Here is a 16,129-nt window from a genome sequence, read left to right on the forward strand (position 1 = left end):
TTTGTTCTTCTATACTAGGTAAAGCTTTCTCTTTGGTCCTGTTAGACCTGTGGCCATGGCCTGCCAACCCCTGGTGTAGACTTACGGATTCTTGTTTAGTTGAATGAATGGCTTCTGATCCTTTAAAATGATTTCTTTTGGCTATTTAGCTTTAGCCAGTAGAAGCCCCTTGACATTGGCTCCTGTTCGCTTTTGGCATGTGCCCACTATTCCTGGATCACTTCCTTCCTCACCAGGTTTTTCTTCTGCTTTCCCTGCCTAAGTTCCTTGTACCCAGCTCTTTCCCCAGGGAGTCCTGGTTCCTTTTTTTTTCCTCAAGAAAGGATCTCCCTGCATCACCTAGGCTGGAGTATACGGTGGTACGATCATGGCTCACTGTAGTTTCAACCTCCTGGACTGAAGTGATCCTCCCACCTCAGCCTCCTGAGTATCTGGGGCTACAGGCACATGCCACCATGCTTGGCTAAGTGTTCTATATTTTTTTTGTAGAGACAGGGTTTCACCATGTTGCCCAGGCTTGTCTCAAACTCCTGAGCTCAAGCGATCCACCTGCCTTGGCCTCCCAAAGTGCCAGGATTACAGATGTGAGCCACTGTGCCCGGCTATATTTTCTTTTATTACAGAAGAATATTTACATGCCAAGATCTGACTTTGGGGGTGCTCATTGCTAGTGGGCCATCACTGCTTCTAGGAGCCAGATCTGGGAAATAGATGTATGTACACTTAATCATCTGCGTTGCTGCTTGTATATGTTAAACATCGTGGCTGGGGCCGGGCGCGGTGGCTCAAGCCTGTAATCCCAGCACTTTGGGAGGTCGAGACTGGCGGATCACAAGGTCAGGAGATCGAGACCATCCTGGCTAACACGGTGAAACCCCATCTCTACTAAAAATACAAAAAACTAGCCGGGCGAGGTGGCGGGCGCCTGTAGTCCCAGCTATTCCGGAGGCTGAGGCAGGAGAATGGCATAAACCCGGGAGGCGGAGCTTACATTGAGCTGAGATCCGGCCACTGCACTCCAGCTCGGGCGACAGAGCAAGACTCTGTCTCAAAAAAAAAAAAAAAAAGGCCGGGCATGGTGGCTCAAGCCTGTAATCCCAGCACTTTGGGAGGCCGAGACGGGCGGATCACGAGGTCAGGAGATCGAGACCATCCTGGCGAACATGGTGAAACCTCGTCTCTACTTAAAAAATACAAAAAACTAGCCGGGCGAGGTGGCGGGCGCCTGTAGTCCCAGCTACTCCGGAGGCTGAGGCGGGAGAATGGCGTAAACCCGGGAGGCGGAGCTTGCAGTGAGCTGAGATCCGGCCACTGCACTCTAGCCTGGGCGACAGAGCGAGACTCCGTCTAAAAAAAAAAAAAAAAAAAAAATCGTGGCTGGGCATGGTGGCTCGGGCCTGTATTCCCAGTACTTTGGGAGGCCAAAATGGGAGGATCACTTGAGCCGAGGAGTTCGAGACCATTGTGGGCAATATGGCAAAACCTTGTCTCTGTAAAAATTTTAAAAATTAGCTGGGTGTAGTGGCATGTACCTGTTGCCCCAGCTACTTGGGAGGCTGAGGTGGGAGGATCCCTTGAGTCCAAGAGTTTGAGGCTGCGATGAGCTGTGATCTCACCATTTCTCTCCAGCCTGGTCAAGACAGTGAGACCCTATCTCACACACACAAAGAATCTTGAGGTTGTGTTGACACCTCCAGTTCTAATCCAGCAGCACAGGGTTGATTGTCGTCCTTTCCCCCTTTCCTCAATTCTAAAATCAGGAACCTGATTTCCATTAACAATAATAAACTGATTTACCTGCTCCATTCTAGAATACATAGAAAGTACGTTCCAGAGTGCTAACGGACACCTCTCTGCAGAAGTTTCCTAGCTAGAGTTCAGTATTTATAGAGTTCCTCCATGCCAGGGTATGTGTTCCAGATAATGGTGTTCAGAAGTTACTGGGGCCAGGTGCAGTAGCTCACGCCTGTAATCCCAGCACTTTGGGAGGCCAAGGCAGGCAGATCACCTAAGGTCATGAGTTCAAGACCAGCCTGGCCAACGTAGTGAAACCTCGTCTCTGCTAAAAATACAAAAAAATTAGCCAGGTGTGGTGGCACGTGCCTGTAGTCCCAGCTACTTGGGAGGCTGAGGCAGGAGAATCAATTGAACCTGGAAGGTGGAGGTTGCAGTGAGCCAGGTTCGCAGTCACTGCACTCCAGCCTGGGTGACAGAGTGAGATTCTGTCTCAAAAAAAAAAAAAAAAAAAAGAATTACTCGGGGTCAGGCGTGGTGGCTCATGCCTGTAATCTCAGCAGTTTGGGATGCTGAGGTGGGTGGATCGCTTGAGCCCAGGAGTTCGAAACCAGCCTGAGCAACATGGTGAAACCTCATCTTTACAAAAAATTAGCCAGGCTTGGTGTGCACGCTTGTAGTCCCACCTACATGAGAGACTGAGGCGGGAGGATAACTTAGCCCAGGAGGTCCAGGCTATAGTACATTGTGTTTGTACCACTGCATTCCAGCCTGGGGAGCTTTTTATTATTACTTGAGACAGAGTCTCTTTGTTGTCCAGGCTGGAGTCCAGAGGTGAGGTCATGGCTCACTGCAGCCTCGACGTCCTAGGTTCAAGTGATCCTCTGGGGATGTTTGCTAAGTAGTAGCTGGGCATGAAGGCATGTGCCTGGCGTTGCAGCTTCTCAGGAGGCTGAGGTGGGAAGATTGCTTTGGTCCAGGAGTTCAAGACCAGCCTGGGCAACACAGGGAGACTCTGTCTCTCCAAAAAATAAAATAATTATCTGGGCATGGTGGTGTACACTTGAGGTCCCAGCTGCTTGGGAGCCAGAGGTAGGCGGATCACTTGAGCCCAGGGCTTTGAGGCTGTGATCATACCTGTGAAAAACCATGGTACTGAGCCCATCTCCAAAAAATAAAAAGTAAATTAAAAATTTTAAAAAGCAGGCCGGGCGTGGTGCCTCACGCCTGTAATCCCAGCATTTTGGGAGGCCAAGGAGGGTGGATCACGAGGTCAGGAGATTGAGACCACGGTGAAACTCCATCTCTACTAAAAATACACAAAATTAGCCGGCACGGTGGCAGGCGCCTGTAGTCCTAGCTACTCTGGAGGCTGAGGCAGGAGAATGGCGTGAACCCAGGAGGCGGAGCTTGCAGTAAACTGAGATCGTGCCACTGCACTCCAGTCTGGGTGACAGAGCGAGACTCTGTCTCAAAAAAAAAAAAAAGCAAGGATGCCCAAGCCTCACTCCAGAGCAGTTCAATCAGAATTTTGGATGTGGGGGAGGCATGCAGCAATCGGCATCTTTGACCACTCCTCCCAGTGATCCCAGAGAGGATGTGGAGTTGAAAGTCCTTGATTGAGGCAGCCTGCAGAGCCCATTGTTGGGGTAAGAGGTTGCTGTGACCCTCTCTGGTGGCCGCTCTGTGGGTGAGCTTTTAGTGTGTAGAGACTGATATCCCTCCACTGTGTGGACAGCGTTGACACTATGAGGGCAGCAGTTTTGCAGGTAGTTATAAATTCCTGGAAGATGAAAACCAAAATTTAAATGAAGAACTTTATCCCCTTCTTGGGAGTTTTCTGTAGGAAATGTACAAGAATCAATGAGGGAGAAAATGTTTATCCATTGAATCTCAACAGGAAGAGTTTCATATTTGTTGCTAAGAGGAATTATTTTTGAAATATTTCAGTTAGCTTTTTAACAAAAAAGAATGAGGACCCTTGATGAAATCTACAAATAGAGTATAAGTGGGAGAAAAAAAAATCAAAGTCCAAAAAATGTAAATTAGTATAGCCATTGGTGTAAGAAACAGGGAGAAAGTGGAAACGTCTTAACTCTTTGTTTCTTATGCGTGGAATTCATCTGGAAGGATGGACAGGAAACTGATACCAGCGGACAACTGTGAAGAGAAAATCTTAGGCTGGAGGACAGGAGAAGGGGGAGAGCCCACATTATGCTATTAAGTTTTCGTTAAAAAGATAAAAATGGGCCTTGGGAGGCCGAGGTGAGCAGATCATGAGGTCAGGAGATTGAGACCATCCTGGCTAACACAGTGAAACCCCATCTCTACTAAAAATACAAAAAATTAGCTAGGCTTGGTGATGGGCTCCTGTAGTGAGCTGAGATCATGCCACTGTACTCTAGCCTGGGCGACAGAGCGACACTCTGTCTCAAAAAAAGAGAAAGAAAGGAAAAAAAAGAAACAAGTGTCACTTAGCCAAGACTGATGGGTTATATATTTTTACTGGATTACTGAGTATATAGTTTGCCCATTTTCACTACCACTGGCCATGTTTGCCTGCCCTTTTCTGTGCAGACAGTTGAGTGGGTGTTTCCCACCTTGGCCTCTGTAAGCCTTTGGTCTGGAGGCCCTGCGACCTCAATGTCGCACGGGTGACTCTTTTTCAGCCTCTGGACGAGACCAGCCAGATGAGCGACCTACCGGTGAAGGTGATCCATGTGGAGAGCGGGAAGATCCTCACGGGCACAGATGCCCCCAAAGCCGGACAGCTGGAGGCCTGGCTCGAGATGAACCCGGGGTGAGTTGGGTCTTGCATTCCAGATGCAGTGGGGATCTAAGTCCTCGGTGGGCCTTATTCCAGGGAGGTGGCAGCTGGGGGCAGTTTTACTTCTGTTTGGATCCCTGGCAGGTTTGGTAGGGAAAGTGAATTCTGCTGGTTCTGAGCAGATTTATATGAAAGCCCTTATATTTTTTCTAGGTATGAAGTAGCTCCGAGGTCTGATAGTGAAGAAAGTGGCTCAGAAGAAGAGGAAGAGGTAAGAGTGCATTTCCTGACTTTCAAGGCTCTCAGTGTCCACTGGCAGTGACTTCCACCCTGTGTGCCATGAGACCCTCTCCTGCCCTGGCTGGGCATCTTGTGGGGCAGGGAACAGCTGGGGCCCAGGCCTGGCTGAAGTCGGTGCTTTAGAGCTGTGCTATCCAATAGGGCAACTTCTGGCGACGTGTGACCGTTTCCATTTTAAATTAAATCAGTCACATTACATAAAATTTAGGACTCATTTTATCTTTCATACTGACTGCATTTCAGGTGTTTGACATCCCTTCTCCGGGAATGGTCTACCTCATTTGCCTATTTCTTTTTTTTTGAGATGGAGTCTCGCTCTGTCGCCCAGGCTGGACTGCAGGGGTGCAATCTCACCTCACTGCAACCTTCGCCTCCCAGGTTCAACCAATTCTCCTGCCTCAGACTCCCAAGTAGCTGGGACTACAGGCACCTGCCACCACTTCCAGCTAATTTTTTTATGTTTAGTAGAGATGGGTTTTCATCATATTGGCCAGACTGGTCTCGAACTCCCAACCTCAAGTGATCCACCTGCTTCAGCCTCCCAAAGTGCTGGGATTACAGACATGAACTTCCACATCCGACTTGTGATTTTTTTGTTGTTGTTTTAGAATGGAGACTTGCTGTGTTTCCCAGGCTGGAGTGCAGTGGTGTGATGTTGGCTTACTGCAGCCTCCACCTTCCGTATTCAAGCGATTCTCCTGCCTCAGCCTCTCTGGTAGCTGGGACTTCAGGCACCTGCCACCATGCCTGGCTAATTTTTGTATTTTTAGTAGAGACAGGGTTACACCCTGTTGGCCAGGCTGGTCTTGAACTCCTGACTGGTGTTTTTTTATTTTTTGAGACAGAGTCTCACTCTATAGCCCAGGCTAGAGTGCAGTGGCACGATCTCACTCACTGCAACCTGTACCTCCCAGGTTCAGGCGATTCTCCTACCTCAGCCTCCTGAGTAGCTGGGATTACAGGCGCACACCACCAATGCCCGGCTAATTTAAAAAATTTTTTTAGTAGAGATGGGGTTCCACCATGTTGGCCAGGCTGGTCTCAAACTGCTGACCTCAAGTGATCCACCCACCCACCCACCTGGGCCTCCCAAAATATTGGGATCACAGGCGTGAACCAGTGTGCCCATCTTCCAGTGGTATTTCTTGTTTTAAAGTCTGTTCTGTCTTAGAGTAGTCACTCTAGCCCTTTTATGGTTATTGTTTGCATGGTACATCTTTTTCCCTTCTTTCACTTCTGTTACTTTCAGTCTGTTTCTTTGAATCTACAACAGCATATGGGTTTTGCATTTTCAGCTAGTATGACAGTGACTGCTTTTTGACTGAGTTTCTAAGACCATTTACATTTACTGTAATTTCTGATATGATTAGACTTACACTTGCTATTTCTTTTCTGTGCCTCCCATTTTTGTTCCTCCTTTACTGCCTTCTTTTGTGTTTAATGTTTGTTTTTCCTAGATTTTTATTTTTATAATGCCTTTTTATTTTCTTTTCTAAGACAGTCTGGCTCTGTCACCCAGGCTGGAGTGCAGTGGAGCAATCTCAGCTCACTGCAGTCTCCGCCTCCCGGGTTTAAGCAATTCTCCTGCCTCAGCCTCTGGGGACTACAGGCGCCTGTCACCACACCAGCTAATTTTTTTTTTTTTTTTTGTAGTTTTGCTAGAGACAGGGTTTCACCATGTTGGTCAGGCTGGTCTCAAACTCCTGACTTCAGGTGATCCTGCCCAGCTTGGCCTCCCAAAGTGCTGGGATTACAGGTATGAGCCACCACCCCTCGCCTCTCTTATTTTTTTGCTTACCTCTTCATGTTTAGTTGAAGTATACTTTAGCTACCCTGGAGTCTGACTTACCTGTGGGAGATTGTGGTGGCCTGTAGTCTGTTTAATAATTTCCTTTGCTAAATCTGTGAAATCTGGTTCCCACACAATATGTGTAGCCTCTGCTATATTTGCTCAGTTCTTTTAAACATTTTTTGGCTTTGTCTTATTCGTGATTTTTTTTTCCTGGTTCATCGGGGCAGACAGTGTTTCTTTGTCACTTAGTGGTCATCCGAAGATTGGACACAGTTTATGCTCAGGCACGCGCCTTCTTTCTCCTACTGATGGTTCAGTTGTATGAGGAGATGCATTCCACATTTGGGCCATTGTCGGGTTCTCCCTGGCACTTTTGCTTTTCTGGGCCCTTTGGTGTCTGTGCATATGCACAGACTCAGGCTCAGCCAGTGATACGCTTTTTCCTACCACGGCTGATCTCACCTCCATTGGCAGTGCCACTGGGCGTGGGCATTGCCTCCTTCTACAAGTGACTGAGCCCCTTCCACCTCCCTGCCAAGCCTCACAGCCTGCAACTCTCCAGCCAGAAGACCTTCATGTGTCCGGAGCTGTGAGGCAGAAGAGGTGAAAGTAGCCCACAGTAAAAGTGCTGCAAACTCCCACTCTTCCCACCTGAAGTTCAGTTTTTTAAGGTTCAGTGATTCTAGTAGACCTTTGGTCAACTTGGTGAGCTCTGAAATGCTCACTTTGTCAATTTGTCCTGCTTTATAGTTACTTTTTGGGGAGGAAATTTGCCCACCTCCTCATATGAGTTTAGCCAGAAGTCTCACTCCTGTTTTAATTCCAGGATGTCTGGACCAGCTCTGATTTTCTTGCCTAAAATGTTGGTGTTATTACCACCTGTTTATTCCAAGTGATCTGTTACATCATTTTTTGTGATCTAAGGGAAATCCCACTGGCTTTTCACTGAAATTATTTAACGGATTAATTATAGATCGTATTTTTAAAGCTTTGTAGCAGTTCCAGTATAGATAAGGGAACAATCCACTGTGGTGTATTTGTATGATTTAAGTGGCAAGACAAGAATAGTTTAAGATAAGGAAATGCATTCATGTCTATTTTCTCAGTATGTGTTATGCAAAATCCCAGTAAAGGCTGGAAAGCCATCAAATGACGCAACATGAATGCTTAAACAAGTCCATAGAAACTTTCAGTAAACTGAGATGCCTCAGGTTGCCAGTGTTATTAGACATGTTGTAGATGGTTGAGACTCGTCAGTAAAGCTGGAAGTAAATTACAAGCAATAAATATTGAAAGTTGGCTCTAAGATATTTAAGGCCAGGTGTGGTGTCTCACGCCTGTAATCCCAGAATTTTGGGAGGGCGAGTTGGGTGAATGATCCGAGGTCAGGAGTTCGAGACCAGCCTGGCCAACATAACGAAACCCCGTCTCTGCTAAAAAATACAAAAATTAGCCAGGGATGATGGTAGGGTCTAAGATACTTAATACCTAGGAAATCCAAGAGAATCAATGAAAAACTGCTTTAGTAGGTTAGCAGAGAATAAACGTATAATACTCATTTTATAACAGAGGTAGGAGGGATATGGAGTCTACTTCTAATTAGTAACAAAAGTTCAGAATACCCTGAGATAGCCTTAGAAGAAGTGTCGGGACCAGGTGTGGTGGCTCATACCTGTAATCCCAGCACTTTGGGAGACCGAGGCAGGCGGATCATGAGGTCAGGAGTTCAGGACCAGCCTGGCCAACATAGTGAAACCCCGTTTACTAAAAATACAAAAATTATCCAGTCTTGATGGCGTGTGCCTGTAATCCCAGCTACTTGGGAGGTTGAGGCAGGAGAATCGCTTGAACCTGGGAGTTGGAAGTTGCAGTGAGCCGAGATCACGCTACTACACTCCAGCTTGGGCAACAGAGCGACACTTCGTTTCAAAAAAAAAAAAGATGTAGCCAGTATGGTGCCATTTGCCTGTAGTCCCAGCTACTTGGGAGGCTGAGGAGAGAGGATTGCTTGAGCCCAGGAGTTTGAGACCAGCCTGGGGAAGGTAGCGAGACCCCATACCTACAAAAATTTAAAACATTTGAGCTGGGCGTAGTGGTGCGTATCTGTAGTTCTAGCTGCTGGGGAGGCTGAGGCAGGATGATCTCTTGAGTTCAGGAGTTCGAAGCCTTCCGGGCAACATAGTGAGACTTCCATATATTAATAATAATAAATACATAATTTTAAAAGGAAGATGTAAATAACAAACATCACACATTCCAGGATAGGTAGAGAGGGTGAGGGCTGTAAGAAGATCACTTGCTTCTAAAACTATATTCTCCCCATGGGAGTCCCGTCCCCGCTCTCTGGGAATGAACCGAGGTGACACGGGCTTGTCTCTTGGTAGGAGGAGGAGGAAGAGCAGCCGCAGGCAGCACAGCCTCCCACCCTGCCTGTGGAGGAGAAAAAGAAGATTCCAGATCCAGACAGCGACGACGTCTCTGAGGTGGACGCACGGCACATCATTGAGTAAGGGATCCTGATACACACTGTTCTGTGCCAGCTTCCTGTGAGATGGCGCTGGTGGGAGTGGCTAGAATCCCAGCCATCCCTAGACGACATTCAGCACTGTCCAGCCAGCTGCTACTGTGGAATCACAGAGACCAAATTTATTTACTTCACATTTCATGTATTTTATAGGGATTTAATAGAGCAAATGCATTCGCATGGTTCACCATACGCTTACGAGGTAGTCAGGTGTGTGGGAGAAGCCCTCCTCCCCCCGTCCCCTGCTCCTCAGCTCCCTCCCTTTCCACTGCCCTCCCTGGGGAAATTTTCCAGCCTCGTGTGTCATCTTTCAGAGATGCTGTCTGCATTAGCAAGCAAAATGTGCATGTTTTTGTCTTTTCATTTGCATACATATCTCCGGTGTACATTGGTGTACACCTTGTTATTTTCACTGAACCTTCCCTCTCGGAGGTGATCCTGTGTCCGTGCAGAGTGCTCCCAGTCTGGTCCTCAGTATACAGTGTCATACTGAGTCACGTCATATTCTCATTTTTGTAGGCCTGTCCTTTGGTGACAGGCATTGAGGTTATATTTCTCATCTTTTGCTCCTGTAACACATCACGGTTAACACACTAATCTCATCATTGCTTATGGTAAGGAATGAGTGGATCCTGTTAAAAAGCAAGAGAGGGCCGGGCACGGTGACTCAGGCCTATAATCCCAGCATTTTGGGAGGCCAAGGCAGGCAGATCACTTGAGGTCAAGAGTTCAAGACCAGCCTGGCCAACATGGTGAAACCGCATCCCTACTAAAAATACAAAAATTAGCTGGGCGTGGTGATGTGCGCCTGAAGTCCCAGCTACTTGGGAGACTGAGGCAGGAGAATCGCTTGAAATGGGGAGGAGGAGGCTGCAGTGAGCCGAGATAGCACCACTGCACTCCAGCGTGGGCAACAGAGTGAGACTCCATCTCAAAAAAAAATATATATATATATAGGTGGCTAAAAGTCACTTTTTTTTTTTTTTTGATTTCACCAGACTGGAGTACAGTGGCACGATCTCAGCTTACTGCACCCTCCACCTCCTGGGTTCAAGCGACTCTCCTGCCTCAGCCTCCCGAGTAACTGGCACTACAGGCGCGGGCCACCATGTCCAGCTAATTTTTGTATTTTTAGTAGAGATGGGGTTTCACCATGTTGGCCAGGATGGTCTTGATCTCTTGACCTCGTGATCCACCCACCTCAGCCTCCCAAAGTCCTGGAATTACAGGCATGAGCCACCGTGCCTGGCCAAAGTCACTTTTTAAAATAAAAAGATTGAGATTATATTACAAACTGCCTAAGTTTTAATAATTCTGGTTTTGTATGAACCTGTTCAGTCTGTGTTTCTTTTCACCTTTAGGCTCATGAATTGTTATTAGAAAGAATGGGTCATATTATCAGCGTCTGGCTAAGTGCAGTGTCTCTTTATGTGCTTTGGCAAGTGACAAAGCACTTTGTCTTTTTGTTTGTTTGTTTTGAGACAGTCGCCCAGGCTGGAGTGCAGTTTGTTTGCTCAGTCGCCCAGGCTGGAGTGCAGTGGCTTGATCTCTCGGTTCTCTGCAGCCTCTGCCTCCCGGGCTCAAGTGATTCTTTTACCTCAGCCTCCTGAGTAGCTGGGGTTACAAGCATGCACCACCACCGCGCCTGGCTCATTTTTTTTTCTTTATTTTGAGATGGAGTCTTGCTCTGTCGCCCAGGCTGGAGTGCAGTGGCGCTATCTCGGCTCACTGCAGGCTCCACCTCCCAGGTTCATGCCATTCTCCTGCCTCAGCCTCTCGAGTAGCTGGGACTACAGGCGCCAGCCACCACGCCCGGCTAATTTTTGTATTTTTAGTAGAGATGGGGTTTCACCATGTTGGTCAGCCTGGTCTAGAACTCCTGACCTCGGGTGATCCACCTGCCTCAGCCTCCCAAAGTGCTGGGATTACAGACGTGAGCCACTGCGCCCAGACTAATTTTTGTTTTTTGTAGTACAGATGGGGTTTCACCATGTTGGCCAGACTGGTCTCGATCTCCTGGCCTCACGTTATCCGCCTGCTTCAGCCTCACAAAGTGCTGAGATTACAGGCATGAGCCACCACGCCCGTCCGAGTGACAGAATTCTTGTTCTGTGGTGGTGCAGTCAGGACCCAGAGCTCCCAGGAGTCCAGTCTGGGCCCTTCAGGCTTAGTGTGCGCTGCCCTGCCTGGCCTCACACTGTCCGGCTGCACCTCTGTATGTCTTATAGTGCTGGCCACAGGTCATTCGGCAGAAAGGGCCACTCCACAGAGCTTGTGTCAGGAGCAAGCACATCGTCACAGATAGGAACATGTGTCCTTACCCAGCGCTTCCATCTCGCTCCCAGGAACGCCAAGCAAGATGTCGATGATGAGTATGGTGTGTCCCAGGCCCTTGCACGTGGCCTGCAGTCCTACTATGCCGTGGCCCACGCTGTCACCGAGAGAGTGGACAAGCAGTCAGCGCTTATGGTCAATGGTGTCCTCAAACAGTACCAGGTGAGGTGGGGGGTGGGGAGGCCACTGCTGCATAGCTGCCTTGGTGCAGGTGTTCCCAGGTGGTGGGGGCTGCGGCTATCGGGCAGACCTGAGTTCATTTTTTGCTCTTTGTGGGCAATGCACTTTTCCCCTCTGAGCCTCGGTTTCCCCATGTGTAAAACAGAGATGTGGTCTGGTAGGTTAGCCGCCAGGAGGAAGTGCAACAGCAGAAAGTCAGTGTCTACTGGGTGCCTGATGTGCGAGGCAGAGTGGGAGCGATTTGCACACCAGTGGCCTCACGGAGGAGACGGGCCACCTGAGGAGCAGAGAGGTGCGGCAGCTCCTCAGCATCACACCGTGTGTAGGGCTGAACCAGGGCCGGAGCTCAGATCTGGGCATCTGCTTGCTCAGGACAGGTTACCTGAGCTCTGTGTGGTGTGAAACGGCAAGCATCAGAAGCTTAGATCTAGGAGCCGGCAGCCCTGGACTCTGCTCTTTCTTCTGGGGATGGGGTAGCAGGTCCTGTGTGAGGGTGAAAAGACGATGGCTCTGAAGCTTTTCACCTGGGCCTGGCTTGGGACAGTCAAGAAGCAGAGCTGCTCGTACTCTTAATGCGGCCCGAGCTCATTACAAGGCCCCATAAGACAACCAGCACAACTCCAACCAAAGAATAGGTCTCTGGTTTTCAATTTGGTTGTGATCCCTGTTCTCCAACTTTCTTTTCTTTTCTTTTTTTGAAATGGAGTCTCTCTGTTGCCCTGGCTGGAGTGCAGTGGCGCGATCTCAGCTCACTGCAACCTCTGCCTCCCGGGTTCAAGTGATTCTCCTGCCTCAGACTCCCGAGTAGCTTGGACTACAAGTGTGCACCATCACGCCCAGCTAGTTTTTGTATTTTTAGTAGAGACAGGGTTTTACCATGTTGGCCAGGCCAGTCTCAAACTCCTGACCTCAGGTGATCCACCCACCTTGGCCTCCCAAAGTGCTGGGATTACAGGCATGAGCCACTGCGCCCAGCCCCAATTTTCTTTAAGACAACTCTAGAGGCCGGGCGTGGTGGCTCCAGCCTGTAATCCCAGCACTTTGGGAGGCCGAGACGGGCGGATCACGAGGTCAGGAGATCGAGACCATCCTGGCTAATACGGTGAAACCCCATCTCTACTAAAAACTACAAAAAACTAGCCAGGCGAGGTGGCGGCGCCTGTAGTCCCAGCTACCCGGGAGGCTGAGGCAGGAGAATGGCGTGAACCCGCGAGGCAGAGCTTGCAGTGAGCTGAGATCCGGCCACAGCACTCCAGCCTGGGTGACAGAGCGAGACTCCGTCTCAAAAAAAGACAACTCTTAAACCTTTTGTGTTAATGTCAGCATTCAAAACTGCGCATGCAGCTATAGTCCCAGCTACTTAAGAGGCTGAGATGGGAAGATCACATGATCCCAGGAGTTGAAGATGGGCTGGGCCTCTACAAAATTTTGTAGAGACACTGCCTCTACAAAAATATTTTTAAAATTAGCTGGGGGTGGTTGCACACGTCTGTAGTCCCAGATACTTGGGTGGCTTGGGTGGGGGGAGAGCCCAAGCCCAGGACTTCTGAGCTGTAGTGCCCTATGTCGATTAGCTGTCTGTACTAAGTTCAGCATGAATATGATGACCTTTAGGAGTGGGGGACCACCAGGTGGCCTAAGGAGTAGGGAATCTGCCCAGGTCAGAAATGGAGCAGGTCAAAACTGATGTGCTGATCCGTAGTGAGATAGTCCCTATGAATAGCCACTGCACTCCAGCCTGGGCAGCATAGCAATACCCCATCTCTATAAAACAATAATGAAACAAAGGCAAATCTCATGGTCAGTGGAATTTTCCAAGAGTCCCATGCAGTTAAAAAAATTAGAACTTGGCTAGGCGCAGTGGCTCACTGCTGTGATCCCAGCACTTTGGGAGACCAAGGCGGGTGGATCACCTGAGGTCAGGAGTTTTGAGACCAGGCTGGCCAACATGGCAAGACCCTGTCTATACCAAAAATACAAAAAATTAGCTGGGCATGGTGGTGCATGCCTGTAATCCCATTTGCTTGGGAGGCTGAGGCAGGAGAATTGCTTGAACCCTGGAGACAGAGGTTGCAGTGAGTCAAGATCGGGACACTGCACTCCAGCCTGGTTAAGAGTAAGACTGGGTCTCAAAAAAAAAAAAAAAAAGAATTAGAACTTGGCCAGAACTTACTTCCTGAATCCATTATGAAAATTTCCAGCCGGGCGCGGTGGCTCAAGCCTGTAATCCCAGCACTTTGGGAGGCTGAGACGGGCGGATCACGAGGTCAGGAGATTGAGACCATCCAGGCTAACACGGTGAAACCCCGTCTCTACTAAAAAATACAAAAAACTAGCCGGGCGAGGTGGCATGCGCCTGTAGTCCCAGCTACTCGGGAGGCTGAGGCAGGAGAATGGCTTACACCCGGGAGGCGGAGCTTGCAGTGAGCCGAGATCGCGCCACTGCACTCTAGCCTGGGCAACAGAGCGAGACTCCGTCTCAAAAAAAAAAAAAAAAAAAAAAAATTTCCAAAGTTTCCTTCATAACATTATCTTCAGTTTGCAAATAGTCTTCTATTTAAGGCCTCTATTTCAGAAAGCTCCCAGGCTTTGAAAATCCCTCCCTTAGGCTGGGCGTGGTGGCTCAAGCCTGTAATCCCAGCACTTTGGGAGGCCGAGACGGGCGGATCACGAGGTCAGGAGATCGAGACCATCCTGGCTAACACGGTGAAACCCCGTCTCTACTAGAAAATACAAAAAACTAGCCGGGCGACGAGGCGGGCGCCTGTAGTCCCAGCTACTCGGGAGGCTGAGACAGGAGAATGGCGTGAACCCGGGAGGCGGAGCTTGCAGTGAGCTGAGATCCGGCCACTGCACTCCAGCCTGGGTGTCAGAGCAAGACTCCGTCTCAAAAAAAAAAAAAAAATCCCTCCCTTAATCTTGAAATGATGTTCAGGCGGCGAATTCCTCACCAAGTCACCCCGAAGCCCTCGTGGTTTCCTGAGTGCAGGTCTCCCGTGGTGTGGGCAGGTTTTTCCTGTGTGCTGTGTGGGGCATGGTCAGGCAGGGACAGGCGGACAGTGTAACAGTTGGGAATGAGCTGTTGGGATGTGCACCAGAAATGTTACACTTGTCCATCATTAGCACAGTCACCGTGCGACTTCACAGACGCTATTGTAAGGATGAGGCTCAGCAATAAAGAATTGGGTTGGTTCAGAGGAAAAATCCCCGGTAAAGGCAGTTGAGGGTGGGATGTGGCTCAGGCAGAACTCGTGGCTGACCCTCTAAAGTGTGGAGAACCCTCTGGTGTCCTACCCGGCCTTCAGTCGTGGCGTGGCCGTGTCTGTCCTTGCAGATCAAAGGCTTGGAGTGGCTGGTGTCCCTGTACAACAACAACCTGAACGGCATCCTGGCTGACGAGATGGGCCTGGGGAAGACCATCCAGACCATCGCGCTCATCACGTACCTCATGGAGCACAAACGCATCAACGGGCCCTTCCTCATCATTGTGCCTCTCTCGTGAGTACCCGGTGCCAGCAACACCCCACATGCTGCTCACACGCCCCTGTGTTCGTTTCCTAAGTTTGCCACAGTAGAATACCACAAACGAGGTGGTTTAATGACGGAAATTTATTTTCCTGGAGGCCAGAAGTCCAAGGTCAAGCTATAGTAGGTTGCTTCCTCCTGAGGCCTCTCTTCCTGGCTTGCAGGGATGTGTGCTTACACGTGTCTCCCTGTGCCTTCATGTGGTCCTTCCTCCGTGCGTGCCTGTGTCCTCATCTCTTCTTCTTAGAAGGACACCGGTCAGGTTGGATGAGGGTGCATCCTAATGGCCTGCTTTAACTTCATTGCCTCTGTATTGGCCCTGTCTCCAGGTACAGTCGCATCCTGAGCTACTGGGGGTTAGGACAGCTCCACCCGCCTTGGGGCTGTGCACAGCTCCACACATCTTAGCCTCTGCCTCTGGGTCCCGGAGCAAGTGGGGGCATGACTGCTTATCGCCTCCACCCTTGAGGAGGCCTGGGGTCCCTCTCCTGGGATGTCCTTGGTGTCCTTTTCAAGTCCCACAACCAGCAAAGTCCATGCAGGGGAGTCGCAGGAGGCAAAAACCTCCCACTAGAAAAGTAGGGTGAGGCCGTTGAGGCTCCATTGAACAGTCTCTACTTCCTTGCCATGCAGTGTCATGCTAAGGCCACCAGAGCCCTTGGGCACATCCCAGCGTGGCCCAGGTGCTTGGGCATGGTGGGATCTGGATACCCTAAGAGGCTCTTACTTGCCACTGCCTGGCTCCACTGGCCTTTTTCTTCCAGCAAACTGAGAGTCCGCCCCCCTGCCCACCTCTCTGGACATCTCTCTACCCAGCTCAGCCCCTGCACCAAAAGGGAGACCACCCCAGGGTTTTCCTAGAAAGCCCCAGGGCTGGCTCTTACTGGTCCAGTCACGTGTCCAGCACGCAGGCAGTCACTGGCCTGGGGGTTAGTCTGCTCTGATTGGCCAAACCTCAGCATGGCACTTGGTC

General features: G+C 49.6%; 1 protein-coding gene across 13 annotated transcripts in view; it reads left to right on the forward strand.

The window, feature by feature from the left end:
• Positions 1 to 16,129, forward strand: part of SMARCA4 (SWI/SNF related, matrix associated, actin dependent regulator of chromatin, subfamily a, member 4) — a 101,893-nt gene that overhangs the window by 38,771 nt on the left and 46,993 nt on the right. For all 13 annotated transcript variants that reach the window (XM_030935339.1, XM_030935343.1, XM_030935345.1 and 10 more), the window contains exons 12-16: positions 4,404 to 4,534; positions 4,715 to 4,772; positions 8,978 to 9,099; positions 11,463 to 11,613; positions 14,966 to 15,129. In XM_030935339.1, the coding sequence (XP_030791199.1) occupies positions 4,404 to 4,534; positions 4,715 to 4,772; positions 8,978 to 9,099; positions 11,463 to 11,613; positions 14,966 to 15,129 (626 nt within the window). The remainder of the gene's footprint in view (positions 1 to 4,403; positions 4,535 to 4,714; positions 4,773 to 8,977; positions 9,100 to 11,462; positions 11,614 to 14,965; positions 15,130 to 16,129) is intronic.

The sequence above is a fragment of the Rhinopithecus roxellana genome, chromosome 8, assembly GCF_007565055.1.
Source record: "Rhinopithecus roxellana isolate Shanxi Qingling chromosome 8, ASM756505v1, whole genome shotgun sequence".
NCBI lineage: Eukaryota > Metazoa > Chordata > Mammalia > Primates > Cercopithecidae > Rhinopithecus > Rhinopithecus roxellana.